At 36.8% G+C, this 21,135-nt stretch overlaps 2 protein-coding genes across 3 annotated transcripts in view; one reads left to right on the plus strand and one right to left on the minus strand.

The window, feature by feature from the left end:
* Positions 1-8,892, plus strand: part of kcnab1a (potassium voltage-gated channel subfamily A regulatory beta subunit 1a) — a 52,395-nt gene extending 43,503 nt beyond the window's left edge. For both annotated transcript variants that reach the window (XM_041271038.1, XM_041271039.1), the window contains exons 8-14: positions 1,273-1,359; positions 3,525-3,610; positions 4,287-4,407; positions 5,231-5,325; positions 5,716-5,836; positions 6,109-6,197; positions 6,624-8,892. In XM_041271038.1, coding sequence (XP_041126972.1) covers positions 1,273-1,359; positions 3,525-3,610; positions 4,287-4,407; positions 5,231-5,325; positions 5,716-5,836; positions 6,109-6,197; positions 6,624-6,713 — 689 coding nt within the window. In that variant the 3' untranslated portion in view covers positions 6,714-8,892. The remainder of the gene's footprint in view (positions 1-1,272; positions 1,360-3,524; positions 3,611-4,286; positions 4,408-5,230; positions 5,326-5,715; positions 5,837-6,108; positions 6,198-6,623) is intronic.
* Positions 8,893-8,986: 94 nt separating this feature from the next.
* On the minus strand, positions 8,987-11,620 carry LOC121327183 (translocon-associated protein subunit gamma). Its single transcript, XM_041271040.1, has 5 exons — positions 11,356-11,620; positions 10,776-10,902; positions 10,506-10,604; positions 9,594-9,725; positions 8,987-9,225 (listed from the first exon to the last, which is right to left on the minus strand). Exons 1-5 carry the CDS (start codon positions 11,486-11,488, stop codon positions 9,159-9,161), a joined length of 558 nt encoding a protein of 185 aa, XP_041126974.1. The 5' UTR covers positions 11,489-11,620; the 3' UTR covers positions 8,987-9,158.
* Positions 11,621-21,135: the final 9,515 nt, after the last annotated feature.

Raw genomic sequence — 21,135 nt, forward strand, 5'->3', positions numbered from 1 at the left:
AGGTACAATTTGATTTCCATTGTATTGAAGCTAGGGGCCTGAACATTCTGCCCATTATTACATCATCTCCCTTGACTGGCTTTCCAAACACACTTCCCTTGAGCTGCCAGTACTGGGGTTGCTTGATTTGTGAGTAAATATTTAACGGGCACACTGTATAAAATTCAGTCAGGTGTTGCTGAAAAATACTGTAAAGTTTATTGGTTCTGTTCATTTTACAATAGCTGTAGCTTTCTGCTGTGATTCATTTTTTACTATTTTTGACAACGCTGCAGTGCTAATGTTATAATACAAGACTTTTTATTGTTATTGTAATCCTTTAAGTAATCTCACAAAGTAATAGGCAACTGTCAGTTCATTATTTACAACTGTCCTAAATCTGATAGGAAGGATTTAAGTAATTAAGCAGATACCTTAATAATCTTACCTTAAAGCTGTGGGAATTGATCAAAACAATACTTGGAATCAAGTCAAGACAGAGAGGGCTATTAAAAATTATATTAAAAAGTCTATTAAAGATTCTGAGCAATACTGCTTAGGGCAATTTGTTTTTGTGACCCCTGTACTCCAGTTGGAAGATAGGACTAAAACCATGCCAAGAAACACAAATAAGAAACCTTGGATATTAGTTGCAAAGCATACAGTGCATTGCATAGTTTCTAATTCAAGTTTGAAGGCAATTAAACAGCGTTTATCTGACACAGAAAATGTCTGATCTTTCCGTCATGCAATATTTATTAGGGGCTTAACTCATCCACTGTGTGGAGACGCTTACAGCTTAGCAAGACAGGAGAAAAAAGGCGTGTGTAGGGGTTGGGGGGGGGCTTCAGGGTTTCAAAGAAATTGTTCCATCATTATAGCATTGCACATCTAATCAATCTAATCAAATGCATATCACAACCTAGCAATGTACAACTTGACTTGCATTATTCACAAGCCACGGTACCCTCGTTGAGATCAATCAGCGCTCTTTTTGATCAGCACTTTTTTTTTTTTTTAAAGATTTCTTTTTGATCAGCATTGCAACCCATCCTACTCATTCCCATTTTACCAAACAAAGGGGAAACAATTGCTATTCATCCAGCCCTCTTATCAGACCTGTGGCACTGTGTGAATATTGTTAACGTGTCTTGATAATAAGTGTATGAAAAGAACCCGTCCAGGGTGATTATTAACGTGTGCATTGCTGTAGTAATCTGTCCAAGCTGACGGCTCCCACAGGTCTTGCTCATAGTCGCTTGCTGGCAGTTTTACTGTTTCTGTCTTTTGCAGGGTTAAAGGGCTCTCTGCAGAGACTGCAGCTCGAATATGTGGATGTTGTCTTTGCAAATCGACCGGACAATAATACCCCAATGGAAGGTTAGTGGGATCCCTTTTTTCATTAAAAATAAGGCTTCACACTTCAGAACGGTTACTGTTTATCCCTTGTGTGATGCCATACAAGCTGGGGAGCTGTTGACATATTTTTTGCAGATTTTCACTTGAATTTCTATTTCTGTGTCACTTTGGACCTTCCTGCAGTGCAAATGCTCTGCCTAGTCCATTCTGCAAACAACAAGAAAGCACAAGGAAAGAATGGCAAACAAGTCAATAAGGTACATGTGAGATGGGTTTTCCTTTCTGTTTAACTCTTAAAGGTATCAGGGGCATATGTGTCCCACAAATAAAATGCTAACTTTCTTGTCTTTGCAATGAGGTGCACGAAACAGGGTTTAAAATTTACTGACAGGTTGGATCATCCAAATTATCAGATTCTCCTGACACTCGAAGCACTCTTAAATGTATTTTGAGAAGAAACCATTTGAAAAACTGCTCAACTCCTCGTGTACCTTTTAATTGATTTACTGCACACCCCTCCAAACCGTCGTGCATCCTTATTAATGTATGTGAATGTACGATATTTATATATCAACAGACCAACAGATTCCATAGGACCCCTTCAGCATTTTACATTCCACATATGAATAACCTGTGAGAAATAAAGGGCCTAAGTCCCGAGGTCAGCAAATTCAATGTGCTGATGAGGCCTGTTCTTTACAATAATGGGCTTAAGAAACTTTTTTCTAAGCCAGGTGTTGCCTTTACACACGGCAGCAAATGTAATAATTCCAATTCAATTGGGATTTAAGCAAAGGTTGTTCAGTGTCTAAAACCATAATGGACAGCAGCAGATATTCAGAATCAGAGATCATATATATCCGTACAAAGGACCCATTGTATAAGCATCTGGAACAGGGGAGTTACCGTCAATCAGATGTAATACTGGTTGAAACTGCCGGGGGGCACTCCTCTGGTTCAGGAAAGAGGGTGCTTATTATAAACAGGGGTTGGAGAAAGGGCAGTCTACATTTGTTAGGAGCACTTGTTTTAGATACTGAGACTGAATTGTTGTTCTGGCCTAGCAATGTTAATATTGAGTTCTGCAGTTTTCTTATTTCCTTCTTCGAGATGTGTATGTGAGAAAAAAAAGCTGTCTTGTTTCTTAAGAGGTTAACCTAAGGCAGGAGGTAAATGTACTTGAAAACAAAGCATGGAACAGATAGATGATTTAAACCAGTCAAATTTTAAAGAGAAATGAAATCATGGAAATACATTCTTCCTCTTGGCCTTGCTGCGTGCATCATGCAGGTCACATGTTCTATTACAACATGCCATCTTGCCCTCTTGGTGGGGGTGTAGAATGTGATGCATTGGAACACATTTCAATCTCTATTAATTCACTTATCCATCGCTTCGACCCCTATTTCTACCGTCACATGACCCCCTGAAAAACGATTGCATTCGCTCCTGTAATCCGCGGCTGCCACATTAATTACCTTCCAGGTCTTTGAGTTAGTGTACCGAAGATCCCGTCTCTTTTCTACACGACCGAGTTGCTTTTAACCCTCGGAACAAAGTGTCAGGTCAAGTAGTCCACAGTATTCTGTTTCCGTTAGTGCACTCACAAGTCTTGAGGGAGATTTACCACCAAGAATTGTCTCTGTCACATGGTGTTTTATACAAATTCCACATTTATTTTTAATGATGTGCATTGACACCGCATAATCACCAAAACCACTCCTACGACCATTTTAAACTATTGAAGTCACGTCACCTATTGCAAAAAACCCGCAACTCTCAGAAAATGTAAGCGACTCTCAATAAAAATAACCTCAGTTCTGCTTATTATAAGCGGACTTGACAACTGCTAGTGACTGGGCTTTGTTCAGCATTACTGCAGCACGAAAAGGTAAATGCTCCCCCTTGTGTTGATACTGAGAATCGCAGGTCAAATTTGTTTAATGGGGAATTAAAGCCATCATGTTTGAACAGCGATTTCTGGAACCTGTATGCTTTCCATCAAGCTTTTGTACTGTACTTTTTTTTGTACATTTGTACTGTCTGAAAAAAATAGTTCAAAATCATTCTGCTTTCCTTGCTATTCGTATATATTCTTAGCTCAGATTAAATATTGTTTTACTCTGTTTTTTGTTTTGTTTGTATAACATTTTGTTTAATTTTTTTCTTTTTATCTTTTTATTTAGAGATTGTTAGGGCAATGACATACGTGATTAACCAGGGAATGTCCTTGTACTGGGGAACTTCCCGATGGACTGCGATGGAGATCATGGTAAGATGCTAAGCCTAAGTGCACTCCTGGTACAGTTTAATATAACAGCACTCCCTGTCAGTGATTTACACACTGAAGGTCCACTGTATCAGGTTCAGTCCTGTATTTTAGTCCATTTCATTCAGACTTTTGGTGGTCATGGAGCAAGACCCCTTTACTTTAATATTATATTCACCTGCTTGTAAACCTGCTTTTTTTTTCTCTCGCTGGCGATCCAGTTAATACAGATTGGCTATAGTGTTAGAGTTTTAATTTAAACAGGATAAAACATCTTGACTAGACCAGGAAACAAACCCCATGACTAGGAGAGACTACTTTAAAAAAAAAAAAAAAAAAAAAAAAAAAAAAAAAAAAATTGCAGAAGGCAAAAGCTGCATTTTGGTCTGTTTTTTGCATGCTTGGGTTTTTAAGGCGATATGACTTTATTGGAAATCTCCGATGACATCAATGGCTTGTTTTTCCAGACGGCTGGTAATCATTTAAATCCATGCTAATGTGCGATTTTGAATCAACTTTAAAGGGAAGCTCAGTGGGATTTAACACAGGTGAAAGCGAGAGCAATTCCCGGTGCATCAATAATTCATTATAATAAACAGTGTGCCGATCCCATTGTGAAGAGCGATGCATAACAAAGTGTTGATATTTATAACACTGAATTCATTGCCTTTTGTTACAGGAGGCCTACTCAGTAGCAAGGCAGTTCAATATGATCCCGCCGGTGTGTGAACAGGCCGAGTATCACCTTTTCCAAAGAGAGAAGGTCGAGATACAGCTTCCAGAGCTCTACCACAAAATAGGCAAGTCTGAGTCTCACCTAGCATGTGTTAGAACACAGTGTCATCTCTTCTGTTAGATACAGTGCCATCTGTTGTTATTATCCTTGTGGAGTGTTATTATCACGTCGACTACAACTTATATTTTTGATACTTTCATCCAGTCATCCTGTCTAAAATTTTAATTTGAATTTAAACTTTTATATATATATATATATATATATATATATATATATATATATATATATATATATATATATATATATAAATAAACAAAAAATTCTTGGGCTGTAGGCAGAGATACCAGGACAAGTGTGGAAGGGTTGTTAGCTAATCAGGTCACTGTATTTTTACAAATCTTTTGTATAATACCTGGTATGGCCTTACAAAGGTGCTCTGTAATGTATGTCGAATACTGTAAAGCAATTCATATTTCCAAGCCTTTTATTATGTGTTTTTTTGCCTATATATACAAAAAACAACATTTTTGGGACAAAATCAAATTCCACTAACAATACATACTTTGTATAGTGCAACAGGTTGCCAACATTTCTGGAACAAAATAGGTTTTATGGGTGTCATTTGCCAAATACTTATGGTTTTACAGTGTACTATTTGGCCCCACCTAGCAGTGATAGTGCTGAGTTAAAATTGTGTAAAATAAAATGTCACTTGTGACATGAGCCAGATTCGAACCCAGACCTCTAGAGATGAACGACATGAGAGGAAACCAGGTATTAAACCAGGTAAGCCCTCACCAAATGCATAAGTCAGCTTCAAGTACTCAGGTAAAAATGAATAGTGAAATGTGAAAATGAGTAGTAAATGTGAATGTGTGTTTTTGCAGGTGTTGGCGCAATGACCTGGTCTCCTTTAGCCTGTGGAATCATCACTGGCAAGTATGAGAATGGAGTTCCGGAGTCTTCGAGGGCTTCTATTAAGGTACCACTTGTTGTGATTGGCTCGTTGAAAAGACCAAGTTCTCTTGCGTCAATGAATGACTCAAAATTAATCAGGGCTTCCTGATGAAAACAAGGAGTAATTCAGAGAGGAAATGTATTGTCTACAAAGTTCAAATTACTGAAGTAGCCTTGGCTGAGCATGCATGCCCCTCAAGTTTAAATTACGCTGAATTGATCAGATAACATGGTTTCATACACAACAAATTGCATTATTATTAAACCAAACCCTTAAAGAACATAATAGCGGGGTATCTGTGGGACTTTTATACATGTATTTTAAGGATTATTTGTAACTTTTGCTTCCCCGTTATGTTTGAACACATAGAAACACATTATAATGCTGAATTTCTGTAATGTCTTCTACCCATAGTCCTACCAGTGGTTAAAAGATAAAATTTTAAGTGATGATGGCAGGAAACAGCAAGCTAAACTAAAGGAGCTTTCACTGATAGCAGAACGACTCGAATGCACGTTACCCCAGTTGGCAGTAGGTAAGACAATATTTCCAGCCGAGATCTATCTAATATCTGGGATTCCCATGTTTTAAACATAATCCTATTGTTACTAATATTTTTTTTGGGGGGGGAGGGGGCGGGGTATATGGAGGGGCTCCATACAGGGATAAGGATGGAGAACATTGATGTTTTGGCAGCAGGCCCTTCAACTGCTTGTAATAAAGTTCAAAGAGCTCCGGCTGTAGGGGCTATTAGGACCTGGCGTCATTCCAAGTGCTTTTTATCATCAGCTGTTCTGATTTCCTCAGCCTGGTGTCTCCGTAATGAGGGTGTAAGCTCTGTCCTTCTGGGAACATCCAATCCAGAACAGCTTACAGAAAACCTTGGTGCTATACAGGCAAGTAGCACGTCCTGAAATGTTTCCATGGTTTTGGAATTTTTAATATGTTACAACAGTGTGTTCCATATGGCAAGGCAGAGACTGCAGATGAGGGATTTAAGACTGCAGTTTCAATCGCTGCCTTCCAAGTGTCAAGCATTCGGTTCTGTACGCCTTTTATCATTTGTCCCTTGCTTCGTAGCAGCGTCAACTCCAGGCTTTTAAGAGCCAGAAAATATTGGTCATTTAGCTAACTGATAAGCTAAATAGTTCCCAAAGCCATGTGTAATATTATCATTAGCTAGTGACTGCATCCCATTTAACACAAACGGTAAATGTGTGGACATCTATTGCCCAAAATATTACCTTCCTTCATTTTTCAGTTAACAAAAATGGTTTAGCTCATCCCTGTAAGACTCATCTGTTGCTTTGGACATTTTTCAGGTACTTCCAAAGATGACCTCTCACATTGTAGGGGATATTGACCATATATTGGGGAACAAACCATACAACAAGAAGGACTACAGATCCTAAAGAGAGAATGATGGCTGATTAAAACACAAAAGTACCCAAATCTACACCTGATCAGTATCTGGTCAGTGCAACTCCCAGCTATCCTGTGCTGTCTGTAAAATACTGGGCTCCTGTAGGTGCATGCTCTCGCTAAAATAAATGTGCCTAAATTATAAAAAGCACATTCAAAAGATGAAAAAAAAGTCCTATAGAACAGGGTTATTCTTGTATTTTCTTGAATCTATAAACTTCTAATACTGCAGTCCGTCTCTTCTCATTGTCATGCAATGTAAAGATATTTAATAACTGCAGAAAGGGTTCTTTGCTTGTGTATTCTGTATCTATGAAAATAATATTTCCCTAGATGCTATGGTAGGATAGTGTTAGACACATCTGGTTTGAGGATGTTAAGAAAACGGTGAATCTGCTTTCCTGGCAGTGGAGGGAATGTTGATTTACTGATTGCTTCCCCCAGTTGATGTGTTGTTATTGCAAAATAGAAGTTACAATCACGGTTAAAATGGCAATCAAAGAAGACAATGGAAGAAATTCATTAAGCCTTTCATCTATTGCAGCAAGCTATGTACATCACACAGATGCAGAAAATCCATGTCATTTTATTTTATTAGTACTATGACTACCAATAATGTGTGTTGATACAGAAGATGAAACCGACCCTATGTTTAGCCCGTGTAGATCAGAAATCTGCCTTGTTCTAGTACAGTCTGCCTGTAAGCTGCAGTATGGATTGTTACAGCAGCAGTGAGTGTGTCAGAAGCATCAATATTAAGAACCCAAAGACCAATTTTACACAAATGTATGAATAGTGCTTGTTTTTGGGCTTTAGGCTAAGCAGTACTGCATGTTGAGTATGGCGATTTCTTGCAAAAATAATTTAAGATTTCCTGTTAGAATTATTTTAAATTTACTTCACTTAAGGGATAATTAAACCACATCTTGCAGTATTTATCATATACAATACAGTAGAAATATAATTGTACATAAACTTTGTTCTGTAATTCCTACGGCAGCACATCAAGAAAAAGTGGATTTCAAGCACTACAGAGCAGCCTGCTGTTTAAAAGACACTGTTTTTAATCTTTGCTGTATCCTGTGTTGTCACATGCTTAGGTTAAAGTGTGAAGCATGTTCCCTCCTGATTTATGACCAATGACATGTGAAACAAAAATATAACAGCCAATCAGGATTGTTGAAGTGTCTCTGCGATATGGACAACACGGTTACAGCAAACATTAAAAAAATGCATTTCTTGTAAACACTGCAGGATGTTCTGTAGCACATTAACACTAATAATTCCTTAGTATTTTAATATCTAGTATTTGTTTTTTGATCATTTTCTATTTACATCTATTGTTTACTTATGCACATTTTAAATAGTTGAGCCATAATCATTACCACTCTCGCCAGATTTACAGTTTGAGCAAAAAAAAAAAAAAAAAAAAAAACACATTTTCTACTAAACTGCTTGACAAAACCTTTAGCAAGCACATAGAATATGTCAATGGTTTTTACACATTTCATAGAAATAGGGTTTATTAAGTTTTTAATTTTTTGCTCATACATACAGTTAAACATTTTGGTACTTTCAGCCTATTACATAGAGTGCCTTGATTGAAAACTATTTTTTATGCCAGCATAAATGAACGCTCTGTGGCAATGGTAGCTGATCTGGTTTCAACGAAACAAACAATGGACTGTTAGATGGTGGGTTTTTTTTTTTTACAATTTGTAAAAATTGTACGATGGTAAGCAAGTAATTTATGTGCGGTGTTTCTTCAAACACTGTTTCAGGTCTTTTCTTTTTAATTGCAACACGTATTCCATTAATATATTCAAATAAAATGAGCGCTAGCCTGTTGCCAGAACTGTCAAACTGTATACACATTTGAGCTGGATTGAAATAAAGAAATGCACAATAATAACCCTTGAGGCTTGGTTTGTTTCCTTTCACAGCATAACCTATTTCTTGGTATTGATTGCCATCAGTGGCATTACAATTACCATTCAAATGATGGGCTTTCTGCTACATTCAATCTCTGTGGAGAATGTGCTTTTTTAAATGGGGTGTTTGTTTTAGTTGTTCTACTTTAAAGCTGTAAAATTCCAGCATGACCCAAGGTGAGTCCTCGACGTTTACTGAAGTCTATTGTGAAGATTGTAATTTAATGTGTACACCTGTTTCTTGAATGTAAAACTTAACTGATTTTACCTGTATTGTTGGACATCTACTGTATCCCTGTTATAGACACAGACAAAAAAAAAGATCGGGTGAATTGTCAAAAAAATGTGTTTTATTTGAGGTTTACAGCTCTGTTTATAGAGTTGAAAGTCCAAATCTCATTTTTATTCAAAAACCTAGTTTCAGATGAAGATATAAAAAACCCTGAATCCACCCCACCCAACTGTATTGGTCATTGTATTTCTCTGAATGGCTGCACAAGTGGATTACTTAGATCCTGTAGACAACAAGGCAATCAGTCCAGACGAAGCACTGATCGACAGGATGTAATTTCTGGAGGGAGTCTGTCAAGGAAATGCTCAAAACAGAGATACTGAGATAGATAAAATCATACAGCTTATGGTAAGACACCAATCAACCTTGCTCTCTAACCATGTGGTAGCACAAAAAACGCAGCCAAGTCAAGATGGATTTAAACCATTCACGACTCACCTTCACTCCATATTGCACTGCTTTTACTAGGAGATCCACTAGGGATACAGTAAATCGCCTCTTTTTTTTAACACAATGTATACTTAATGTATCAAAAGCTACTGAGAAATGTAGTGCGCTTGAAATACAAGGAACCAACAAAATATATTTTTTACCTGACTACAGACACTACAACAACAGCCTGCGTAAAACCTGAGCAAAAAGGATACACTGTCGGGTTGAAGCTCTTCAGCAGAAAGAATGAGGCGACTATGACCAAGACCAGGAACAGCGTGTTGTTATAGAAGATGGAGAAGGTTGTGGCTTCATAATCTGCCACCTCGTTTTTCTTCCACAGGATTCTGTTAACAAATAAACGTTACACATGAATCTCTGTCACATCACAACATTTTGCTTACTGAATGTAATGTGACAATACCAGAAGACAGTTTATAGTTACAGGCACGCAAATGAATATCCACACTTGCATTTGTTAACCAGAATATTTAAATTTTATTTGTGCAACATCAAGATAAATTGAAGTAAAGACTATTAACTATATGAAGATTGATAGCAATAACTATGTGGATAAAAATGGAATCGGGTCATTTAATTCACAACAGCCTAAAACCTTTTACATGTATTATAAGAAAGAGGCACACACTGGAATATTAAAAGTGCAATGTCATAATTAATTTAGCTGCCTATATTTGTCCTTCAAAGCTTTTAGATTCTATTTTGACTCTTTCAATACTGCAAAAAAGATGTCTAAGAAATAGAACTCAGAGTAGACAAGCAGTAAACCGGTCCTGGTCTGGGGTATGCACCCATATTGTGTTTGTATGGCTTATTTCCACACAAGACATCAAAACTAATTAGTTGTTAAGTTGTCTCTTTTTTCAAAGCAACTTAGAGCTGAAAAAAAGTTCAATTCAGTTATTCAGCATATCTGTTATATGTTCTGTTGTACCTACTGAATATGTAGCCATCGTCACAAAGGCAGTTTAGATATAAAATCGCCACAAATCCAACCCGTTAGGAGACCCAGTTCCAAGAGAACACTCAAGAGTTCCAGAAGTTCTCAATTCTAAACAGACAGGCATGGTTACACAGTTGAACACATGTGGGTAACAGTACAATACCTTTCATCCTTCTCCTTGCGAGACATTTTCCTGTTATCTGCCTCGGAAAGTTTGCGAGTGACTTCCTTAGAAACGGCATCTTCTCGTTTCTGGGCAACTCTAGAAATATATATGTAAAAAAAAAACACACATTTAAAAATACATGTATTAACTGGATATAAAATATTAACATTGGTTTAGACAAAACATTTTAGAGTTTTACATTCCATTTGCTAATCAGAATCAAGAAACAGAAAGTGTGTAAGTAATGTATAAATGTCAGCGACTTACTTGTGTTTAAGGACAAATTTGACATTTTTGTAGGCAAAGGCAACCAAGTAGGTGCTCACCAGGGTCATGACACTGTACAGAACTGCGGACTGGACCAGGTCCATGTGCCATATCCTCCAAAACAGCCCTGCAAATGAGGGAGGGGATAAACAAACTTAACAAATAGGAGGTAAGCAACAAAATGCTCAAAGGCAGTATCATATCATACTATACTTTGGCAGGGTAGATAAAAAATCTGCCCAGTCTTTCACACAATGCAGTTGTTGTTGTTAATTACAATACCTGCAACTCTAAAGTTGAGGTGTAACAAACGTGCCTTGTTTTAATGTGCTTAAAAACACCATGTATGCTGTTTACTCAACACCAAACCAAAGCTCTTGAGATTGCGCTGCGTGGCATAAATCTACAATTAAATGATTCCCCCGCAATGTAAACAAAAACAACTCTACAGAAAAGAAATACATTAACATTACAGTAATCCAATTCAAATTAAAACATACAATAAAATACAGTACAGAGGCCTGACCCAACCTGAGTCCATGCAGCGAGCAGTCAATTAGCACGGTTTCAATTAACTTACAGATGGGAATGGCTGAGACGATGAGAGCATTGCCGTAGAAAAGCGCCGTTGATTTGGCGGAGAGATTCCTGCTGAAGTCCTGCAAAAGCAGGTCTTCTTCAGACTGCTGTTTGATGCCGCTTTTGGGAGCCATGCTTGCTGTGCGGGTTCGTCAGAGTCTCCGTCTGCTAAATACTGACACGTCTGAGAGATCACAAAATTCAACAGAGACTAAGCCTTTGCACTACGCCTCGTCAGCACAAAACCGGAAGAGAACATTCACGACAAAACAGACCTGCGCAGTACAACTTCGCACAAACCAGGGTCTCTATGGTACCTTTTGTTAACACTTCATGGGCGCCATGTTGTGAGTGGCAACAACTGCTGCTAGATTGTGTGTGTGTGTGTGTGTGTGTGTGTATACACACTAAACAAATTAGTAGACTAATTTTTATATATATATATATATATATAGAGAGAGAGAGAGAGAGAGAGAGAGAGAGAGAGAGAGAGAGAGGCAGAGGCAGACAAACTACTCATTTGTTTCAATACATGTAGCAGGGTGAACCGACTACCCCCGAAATTCAAAGGTCTGTGGGCAACATCTTACCACGGTGCCTCGGTCTGACATCCTGTGTAGAACATACAAAATGAGGAACATACCAGTTAATCGCCTCTAGGTGGGGCATTGTATCTGTGTTAGTTTTGTGGCTTGCTTTTGCTCTGAAGAAGTCTGGGGTGTTGTATCCAATTACGCATTGCACCCAGTTGCACATTTATATATTGTTTTCAGCTCGTTGGATTATCTGTCACAACTTTAAACGAATGGGTTTCATTATATGACACGGCTGCTTGGACGTCACATCCTCTACTACTATGCAGTTTTTAAAGAAAACTATTATTTTCCAAATCTGGTGATATTCCACAATGAAACAGTCAAAATGAAAACTAAAGTTCAATTCAGTGATGAATGAAAACAATTCTCAGTAACCCACACTCAAGCTATTACTGGTTATACTGTAACACACGCAGGCTTTTATCTTAACAAATATTCCTTTCCGAACTGAATAATTTTGATATCCATAACTATAAAACACAAATTGTCTATTTTTAATAATACTAGGCCACATCTTGACTAGAAGACAGAAGACAAAACTTTGGTTAATAAAACTAGAAAACAGTTTATTTCAGTATTGCAACTTGGCTAAATTACCTGCCACCCACTATGAAAGAAGAAAGCTGTAATAATAAACACAAAGCAAAACCCTTCCCATTTTATGGAGACCAGATTTCTTCATTTTTCATGCACATTTTTTTTTTATTATTCTGGTTTCTAAAAAACTAGGTATGGTTATTTATTCAGTGTAGTTATATATATATATATATATATATATATATATATATATATATATATATATATATATATATATGTTATATGTATGTATGTATGTGTATATATATATATATTATATATATATATATATATATATATATATATATATATATATATATATATAGTAACACACAGTTGTATACAACAATAGAGATCTCATCATTTACTGATGCTTATCAAGCTACTGCTTCAATAGTCTTTGTACTGCCAAGCACGAAGAGTAAAACTGCGTTCTCCATTGAGTTAAATGATGAATCTGTCCTTTATAACACACAATTGCAAACTAATGCTGCATCTGAATTCATACTGACCAAAGAAGGCTTAGCACTGTGTGATCTGCAGTCTAGCGTGACAGGCCTGTTCAAGTAGCCTGCAGCTTGGAAACTGTGTTTGTCTCTAACCTTCAACTCTCATAACTCTCTTTGGTTTATGCACATCAGGGTGGAGGATCTGCATGTTAAGGTTGAGATGCAATAGCTGGTGTGCCAGAAGAGATAGCACTGATTCTGGCATTGTTAGTAAGACTTATTTTATGCCACAAATATCACATTTCACAAACAGTACTAGTTAACTTTCAAAAGATATACTGTAAAGGCATACATATTTGTGATCAAAATACCTATTTTGCTCTAGAAATGCTGGCGGCTTGTTGCAATATACAAAGTATGTATTGTTAGTGCTGTTTTTTTTTTTTACTAGAAATAATAAAAGGGACATATATATTTAAAACCAAATACTTTGTAAATAGCCTTTTAATTTTTTTTTTCTTTTTCTTCTGAGTGAATTGAATAAGCACGGCTTACACAGCTTTTTTCAAAACCTTTCCCTATTTGTGGGTGAAAGAATTTGGACTAAAATTAAACTATTCTAAAAAGTGGTAAGAAAGGAGATGGAATCTCCAGGAATAATGCCTGTTAAATGATTATAATCATGGGGTTTGAGGTTATATTTCTAGTTGCAACAGTCCCATTTATATTTATACATTGTTGCCAGTTTTAGATGTTCAGAGGACAATTTTAGACCATATCCAAAATTATGGTAGTGTAATTTTACCATAAACTATGTTGCATGACATGTTTATGATCCTATACTAAATCCATCTTTAGTTCCCAACGACTGTGGTCCTTGTATTGTGGAATGATAGGTTTGTGATTTGTGACAGCAGTAAAAACAAACTAAACACAGTAAAACATCTGGAAAATTCAATTAAATGGTGTTTGAATACCCATGGTCAAGCCTGCCAGAGAAATGAATTTCTTTTTAAAACAGTTTTTTTTTTTTTTTTTTTTTTTATAAAAACCCAGCAACAACCTTATTTCTTTTTCTTTCTCCTCAGAGAGACACTACACACACGTGTTGGTTCTGCTGAAATATTTAAATGGTACCCTTAACTATTCCAACAAACTGGAAAAAAAAAAAAAATATAGGAAAATGTAGCAAATTGTGGTGTTCTTGATTCCTGTCATACCTATTAGGGTAGTGCAGGCAACTGTTAAATAATGGGTGTGCTCTAAAGAACACAGAGTGGCCTTACATATCACACATATCTGTGCTCTATCTGTGACTAATGTATTTTCTCTCCCATCGCTGTTTAGTGCCCAGGTGACTCCATAACCACCCTGTGCATCTTGTATAAGACAGTGGTCCTTGACTCATCCTTCTGCGGTTCCTGCTTTGAATTGGGTCCTGCCTTGCTTGATCCTTGTGTTTTTATTGGTATAGCGGTGATATGCAAATCTAATCTTCTGCATCTCAGCCCATAGCTCAGTAGTTGCAGCACGTGGAATATATACCAATATATCATATCGAATTTCAGTCAGATGCTTTGGTTCAGATGTGTTTTTATCAACAAAAAAAAAGGAAGGGTATACTTATGTAATTTGTATTATTTCACGTGAATTGGTGCTATTTCTTACCTTCTGACATTTATAAATGACAGTATGGTGCAAAGTCAAACAAAGACAAAACAAGTCCTTGTTACAAAAAAAAGTGTTAAATTGCTAATTGTTTGCTGAACTAATGTAGAGCAAGTAAGCGATATTAAACTGCAGTCTCTCTGCAGGTCAGATACACTCCACGACTAGCTTGCACTCCTTCAAACTTCACTCCTGTTTAATGAATTTAACAGCATTTACATTGCAACTGTTTTTCATGGGGAAGTTACCAGAAGTAGATTAAAATGCTTATGAAAGCCCTCTTCTAAAATCTCATTTTACAAGACTGGTTCCTTTGGAGAATCACGTCATAGAGAAATACTAAATATGAAAATCAAACATCAAGTGCAAATCTATCTGTGTGTATATATTCCCATTTTATTTATTTTGTGTTTATTACCCCAGTTATGGTGGGGGTCCATCAAAAACAAAAACCAGTGCTGAAATATAAAGTAACTGTGGTGTTATGAGCATGAATGTAAAATCCTGGTAAAATACAATCAAAAGTCTCTTTCATGGTTATGACCTGGAAGGCTTAGGTTGCTAATCTCAAAACTACAGAAGAAGGACTCTTTTAAGGAATGTTTAGTTAAGGACTGGTTTGCAATACTATCTGTTAGTGCTATTTAAGTTTGAACCACAAGGTCCAATGGATTCAAGATAAGGACAGACCCTGTGGCTTCAAGGACTGGTCTGCACAGAATGATATTGTAACTTACAAAAGTCTGAAGTGTATACTAATGCAAGGTTGTTAGTAATTCCAAACTGCATTTCTTCTGCATGTAGTAGATGTCCATAACTTCCAATTTCCATTAAATCTATCATTCCTGGAAGAAGACACCCTTGACTTTGTTAATTACAGAGTTCTGTTAGAATATAAAATATGTGAATTCTCTTGAAAGGTCGAAATCAATAGTAGACCAAAAAGGCAGCATGAATTGCCATTAAAATTACAAATTGCAGAGATCTCTCCCCTATAATCATTAGCCAAATGCTGTTACAGATTTATAAATAAAAAATGTTTTAGGAACATCTTTGTGTCTTAATTAACTGGATGCTGAGCAACCTCTGAAAACATGAAGGGAGAAACCAGACTGCTGCCTGATCTCCTGCTCATTTGAGCGTGCGTTGGTGTCATTGCTTTATGAGCATCTCAGATGTATGGCCTGCCTCGCACGAGCCCATGAGCTGGACTGATACTAAACAATAACGATTTAGGAGATAGGTCCAGGTTTTATGATTTTCCTTTTCTGACGTCAAGCTATTCAATTAAAATAAATAAGACTAGGATTTAAGCTTGCATGTCAGGGCACTTGTAGTCCAAAAGCATGTTTCTGTGCAGTAATACAGCACATATCTATTTAGCTATTAACATTACAGGTAAATTCACTTTCACTGCTATGGTATTCATTTGTCCATAATAAGAAGTACTAAAAACCTGGCTACTTGGTTTATTTTAACCCCCCGCCCACTCTAGTTGCTTACTTTCATTTAATGGGCTTGGGTCCAGGGAGGCTCAACCCCAAAATCTACTGAATGTAAATCCATAGCCAAGTCAAGCAAAATTCAGCAGAAGATGTTTATTCCATTCCTCTCCTTGATTTTCTGTTCACACTGACTGTCCTCTCAAAAGGATTTCATAAAACTCCAGTCCAGATGTTGTATTCAGCATTGCTGCTCCCCCACACCACACCACACCACACCACATCTACCGCTTTCCAGCAATGCTGACCAAGGTTATGATTTGTTACTCATAGGATGTATTATAATTTGGTGTAGCCAAGGTAAACAAACCAGCTTTTCCACTCCTCAGTCTTGCCTTCAACTTCTCTATAAATGAGCACCTGTAGTGTAGAAGGTTTTCTTTCATAGAACATACAACGTAATCATTTTCCAAGCATGGTAACCCACATATGGCACTTCACAAGGAGGACAGATGCCTCAATAAAACTGAGGTCATGTACCCCTACTTCAAGATAGCAGAAAACCTTTGTTGTTAAAAAGTGTTCAGATAAGTGGAGACAGGTTTACACTGATCACTAATTAAACACCGGCTGCCATACCGATAATTGCTATATTAAAAGGTGAAACTGAGCCAATAAAAACAGTTTATAATCATGCATATTAAATAATTACGATGTCATGTTTTGTATTGCAAAACTTGTTTGGAAATACATTTAGAGAACATCTTGTTCTAATCATGGAGATATAAGATGATAAGGTTACAAAACAGAGTCAAATGGGGATAAATATAGCATAGTGCAGTTCAGGGGCATGTAGTTGGGGATCTCTAATTAGTCTCTAATTCCCTATTTAAGCCCTGATCACCTGAATCTCTCTTCACTCCTTGCCTGCAATCAAGCGCCCCTCTCTCGCTCAAACACAGCCAGCACAATTTACCATTCCAATAGAAGATTCGTCAGGTACATTCAACATTTTAAAGGCCGATCCAGCCCATTACAAACTATATTCAACCAGTGGCAGCTCGTGACTTTGACGGGTCTCATAACATACTCCAATGACAACTCTTCCACCGGTGCCTCACAGACCATGGTTACCATGGCAACGCCCTCATCTACTGTCTACGGGGAGTGGTAAGTTGCCATGGTGGCCAGGCAGCTTCTTCAGTACTGCATTTGGCTCCTGCTGCTGCGCTTTTGCAATGTGACAGCGAGTTCAACACACCAAAATGTGACATCTAAATACTGTCTGAAGTGGGGTCTTCCTGTCCACCGGGGCCAGCAAAGGTTTTCCTCTAATCAGCCTCAAGGGTTTTTTCCTCTCCACTGCGCGGCAGGTATACACAGTCACACCTACTAAGAATTCCTAACCACCTCTGTTTGTCCTGTTTGTCCTTCTAGTCTTTTGTATGTTATGCGTCGGCATGTGTTCTTTGTTACTGTCTCACTTTGCAGGTCTTTTACAGAGAGCCGGGGGTCCATCCTTTGGGACAAGTGATCTCACTTCCCCGTCCGTTCCTTCAGTGGCACTCTGGTCCTACCAACTCTTTCTGCTTCCTCTGCCCTATCCTTACATACCCACCCCATGAATTATCAATAGCATGTATGTAGCACTTTCTCAGTTATATTATATAGGCAATATACAATGTCTGGACACTTTAATCAAGGGACCCAAGGTATAACAGAGGCTTGTAATCTGGATGAAAGTGATTCGCATTTTGCAATCCTATACTTTGTAATCGAGATTACTTTAATCTGGATTGTTTTGATGGATTACATTTATACAGTTTACAAATATTTACAGTTATAAATTCAGATTTTTTTTATAAAGTAATCTCGCTCTCAAAACGTAGTATGACAAAATCCAGATCATTTTTATCTAGATTACAAGTTTTTAACCAGCCCCAGGAGAACATGCCCCACACCACAGCGATGCCAAATGCAATCAGGTAGACACGTCTTAAAATAAGAAGCTAGGCACAATGTGCATATATTGGAGAAATGCAAATATGTATGTGCAAATGTCTGCATAGTCTAACTTAAAGCAAGCCTCCAAAACAAAAGCTGCTTTTTTACTGTCGTTATAACAAGCAAGTCAGAAGGCAATTATTTTCACAGAACAGTTAATGCGCAAGTAATTGTTCTTTTCTGTTCTTTCAATTGCAGTTTGTGATTTATATTACATGTAATTGGATTTGATTGTTTTGGGGCACCATTTCTCACTGAGAACAAGATCTAGAGCAGACTATTTTAAATCCTTAATATAAATTTGGACAAGCTTCAATTACTTTTTTAAAAGTAAACACGTTATAAACTTTTAAAATATGAAACAAACTAGCATCATGTTTTTTTTTTTTTTCACCTTTTTTTAAATAGTATCTTCCCAAAGATTAACATAAAGTATAAAGTAAACGATTTGTAGCAGGGCTTTTTCAAAATAAGCAGAACTGCAAACAGGTTTAGGAGAATTATACTAGTCAACACGTCATAACTGTAGTATTTTATTGATTGTAAATAATTTTATTTTCTTTCATTTTATGCAAGCCTTACAAAAACATAACATGTTTATTAAATAAATCAGTAATCGCGATCGCTTCCCATACCATTATGACGCAACACTTTTTATATCTTAATAGACTTGAGGAATAAACATCTGTATTCCAGATAAATTCATGTAATCGTTTTAAAAGTGCAGCCTTTGACTCCACAGCCAACTGTTTAAGTTATCAGTGTGCCAGTAGAAAATGCATATTTTTCATCTGAATTTCATTTAAAATGATTTCTGTGAAACACATTATTTTAAAGGGCCAGCATATGTATTCTGGTAAAAAAAAAAAAAAAAAAAAAAAAAAAAAAAAAACTGGGCTATGGCTAAGTAAGCTGCTGTTCTTCTCAGTTTGCTGATAATTATAATACTGTATCTCAATAAATAAATAATTATTGTATATATATATATATATATAATATATATATCTATATATATATTATATATATTTATTATAATATATATAATATATATATTATAAAGTAAAGTAACACACCTAAAGTAACACAAGACAACAGGTTATTTCCTTAACCACCACTTGCAAAATGTACGCCAGAAAAGCTATTTCAATAGAATGTCACTAGGTGGCACAATTGTTTATACTTTTGTGGAGAGCATGTTTTTCCCTTCCCTTTGTAGACAGAAATATATTAAATCAACCACCATAGCAATGAATCCCTTCTTTTACATACACACTGTTACTGTGAACGCAGTTCAGAATTCCATGAAAGTGTTTCACAGGACGCTGAATATGCACCACTGCGTAGGAACTGTGGTTCTAAAAATACACGAGGGAAGTGAAATTCTTGAGCAATGCACGTTTAATTTGAAGAAAACTTGTTAAAACCAGTGGCAGGCAGTTTCATTTGTAAATTTAATATTTTATTTTTAAAAAATAATAATATTAATAATACAAAAAAAAAAAAGTTGTATCCTAGTACAGAATATACCATTACATTAATCATGTGACACTGTTTGAAGGTCACATAAAATGGATTTATAACCAAACTCATGTGTCACTTGCACATGAAATGTTAAGGACCACAGGTGTGAAAGAGTAGAACTACAGGTAATCTGAAATAAAGTACTTTTTTTGTTACAAGAGATGCAGAGTCTTAGGAATCCCATGGTACAAATTATATATATATATATATATATATATATATATTATATATATATATATATATATATATATATATATATATATATATAGATAGATAGATAGATAGATAGATAGATAGATAGATAGATAGATAGATAGATAGATAGATAGATAGATAGATAGATAGGTTAGGTGTCCACGGTTAACAATAGCTGCTAATCATGATTTTTTTTCAACTGAAAAGGCCATCAAAAACCCACTTCTGAAATCTAATTTATTTCAGAGGACCAGGGGTGAACACATCATTCCCTGATAATGACAAGTTAATAACACACTAGTAGCTTCACATACCGCTGCCCTGGTGTGCCGCCTTCCTTTTAAAGGGCTTAAAGTGCACAGCCCTGCGATTACATTCATATCCAGATCTGAACTCACCCTAGCAATGGCAAGTCATTTTCAGATCCTCATTCAGCATGACACTGTGGTCGCTCCCTTTTGTGCTGGGGTCAGTAGTTGAAAACTGGCTTCGCCCATTACAGCAGTGTTCTCACTGCTGACTCAAAAGCAATCACTGGCAAGCACCGAGTGATTGTAAGGAACTTCAAAGCTGTTCCACCCCCTAGACAGTCCTTCTCTGTAAGCCCTAGCAGCTTAAGGAGAAGCACGCAGAATTCTGCCTTCCAACTGAAAATGAAATTTAAACAAATGTTACTGTTAAACATGTTGGCTGTTTAGTACCAGCGACTTGTTAATTGGGTTGAGGGTCATGCAAATTCCTGTATAGGGTTATCTTGTTTTACCGGACATGTTGGCTCTTGTGCACATTTTTTGAAATTCAGGCTAACAGTGCTGTAATTAACATATTTATATTACACACTCACTTTCACATTAAAACATTACCTTTTTTTATGGTGTTGGTTAGAGTCTAACCCATCACTCCAGATAAGCAGGAGAATGTCACTGCGGTTTTGAACTGTGCTAGGGTGTAAAACAGAGTTTCAGCTTTGATCAGCAGATTGCAAATAGGCTCACCGTGACCTTGGTCATGTGCAGCTGAAGCAGATCTCCGTATCCTCAGTATTCTGTTTCATGTTTCCTGCTTCTTTTATGCGAACTCAGACATCAACCATGATAAGGGGGCTTTTGATTTCCCTTCTAAAAGAACATACTCTTCCCAGCAGGTTACAATGAATTCCACCTCCCTTTAGCAACAGCATTGCAAACCTGATGAGAGGGAGTTAGAACCAGTCAGATTTAGAAAGAGAATCAGCCTTTTAGACCTGCCAGTGCATAAATGATTTAGATCAGGAGATGCATGAATTTAACTCATGCCTGGCTAAGATTTTACAGCAAAGGTACAGACAGTA

Source organism: Polyodon spathula, chromosome 14 (genome assembly GCF_017654505.1).
Source record: "Polyodon spathula isolate WHYD16114869_AA chromosome 14, ASM1765450v1, whole genome shotgun sequence".
Lineage (NCBI taxonomy): Eukaryota > Metazoa > Chordata > Actinopteri > Acipenseriformes > Polyodontidae > Polyodon > Polyodon spathula.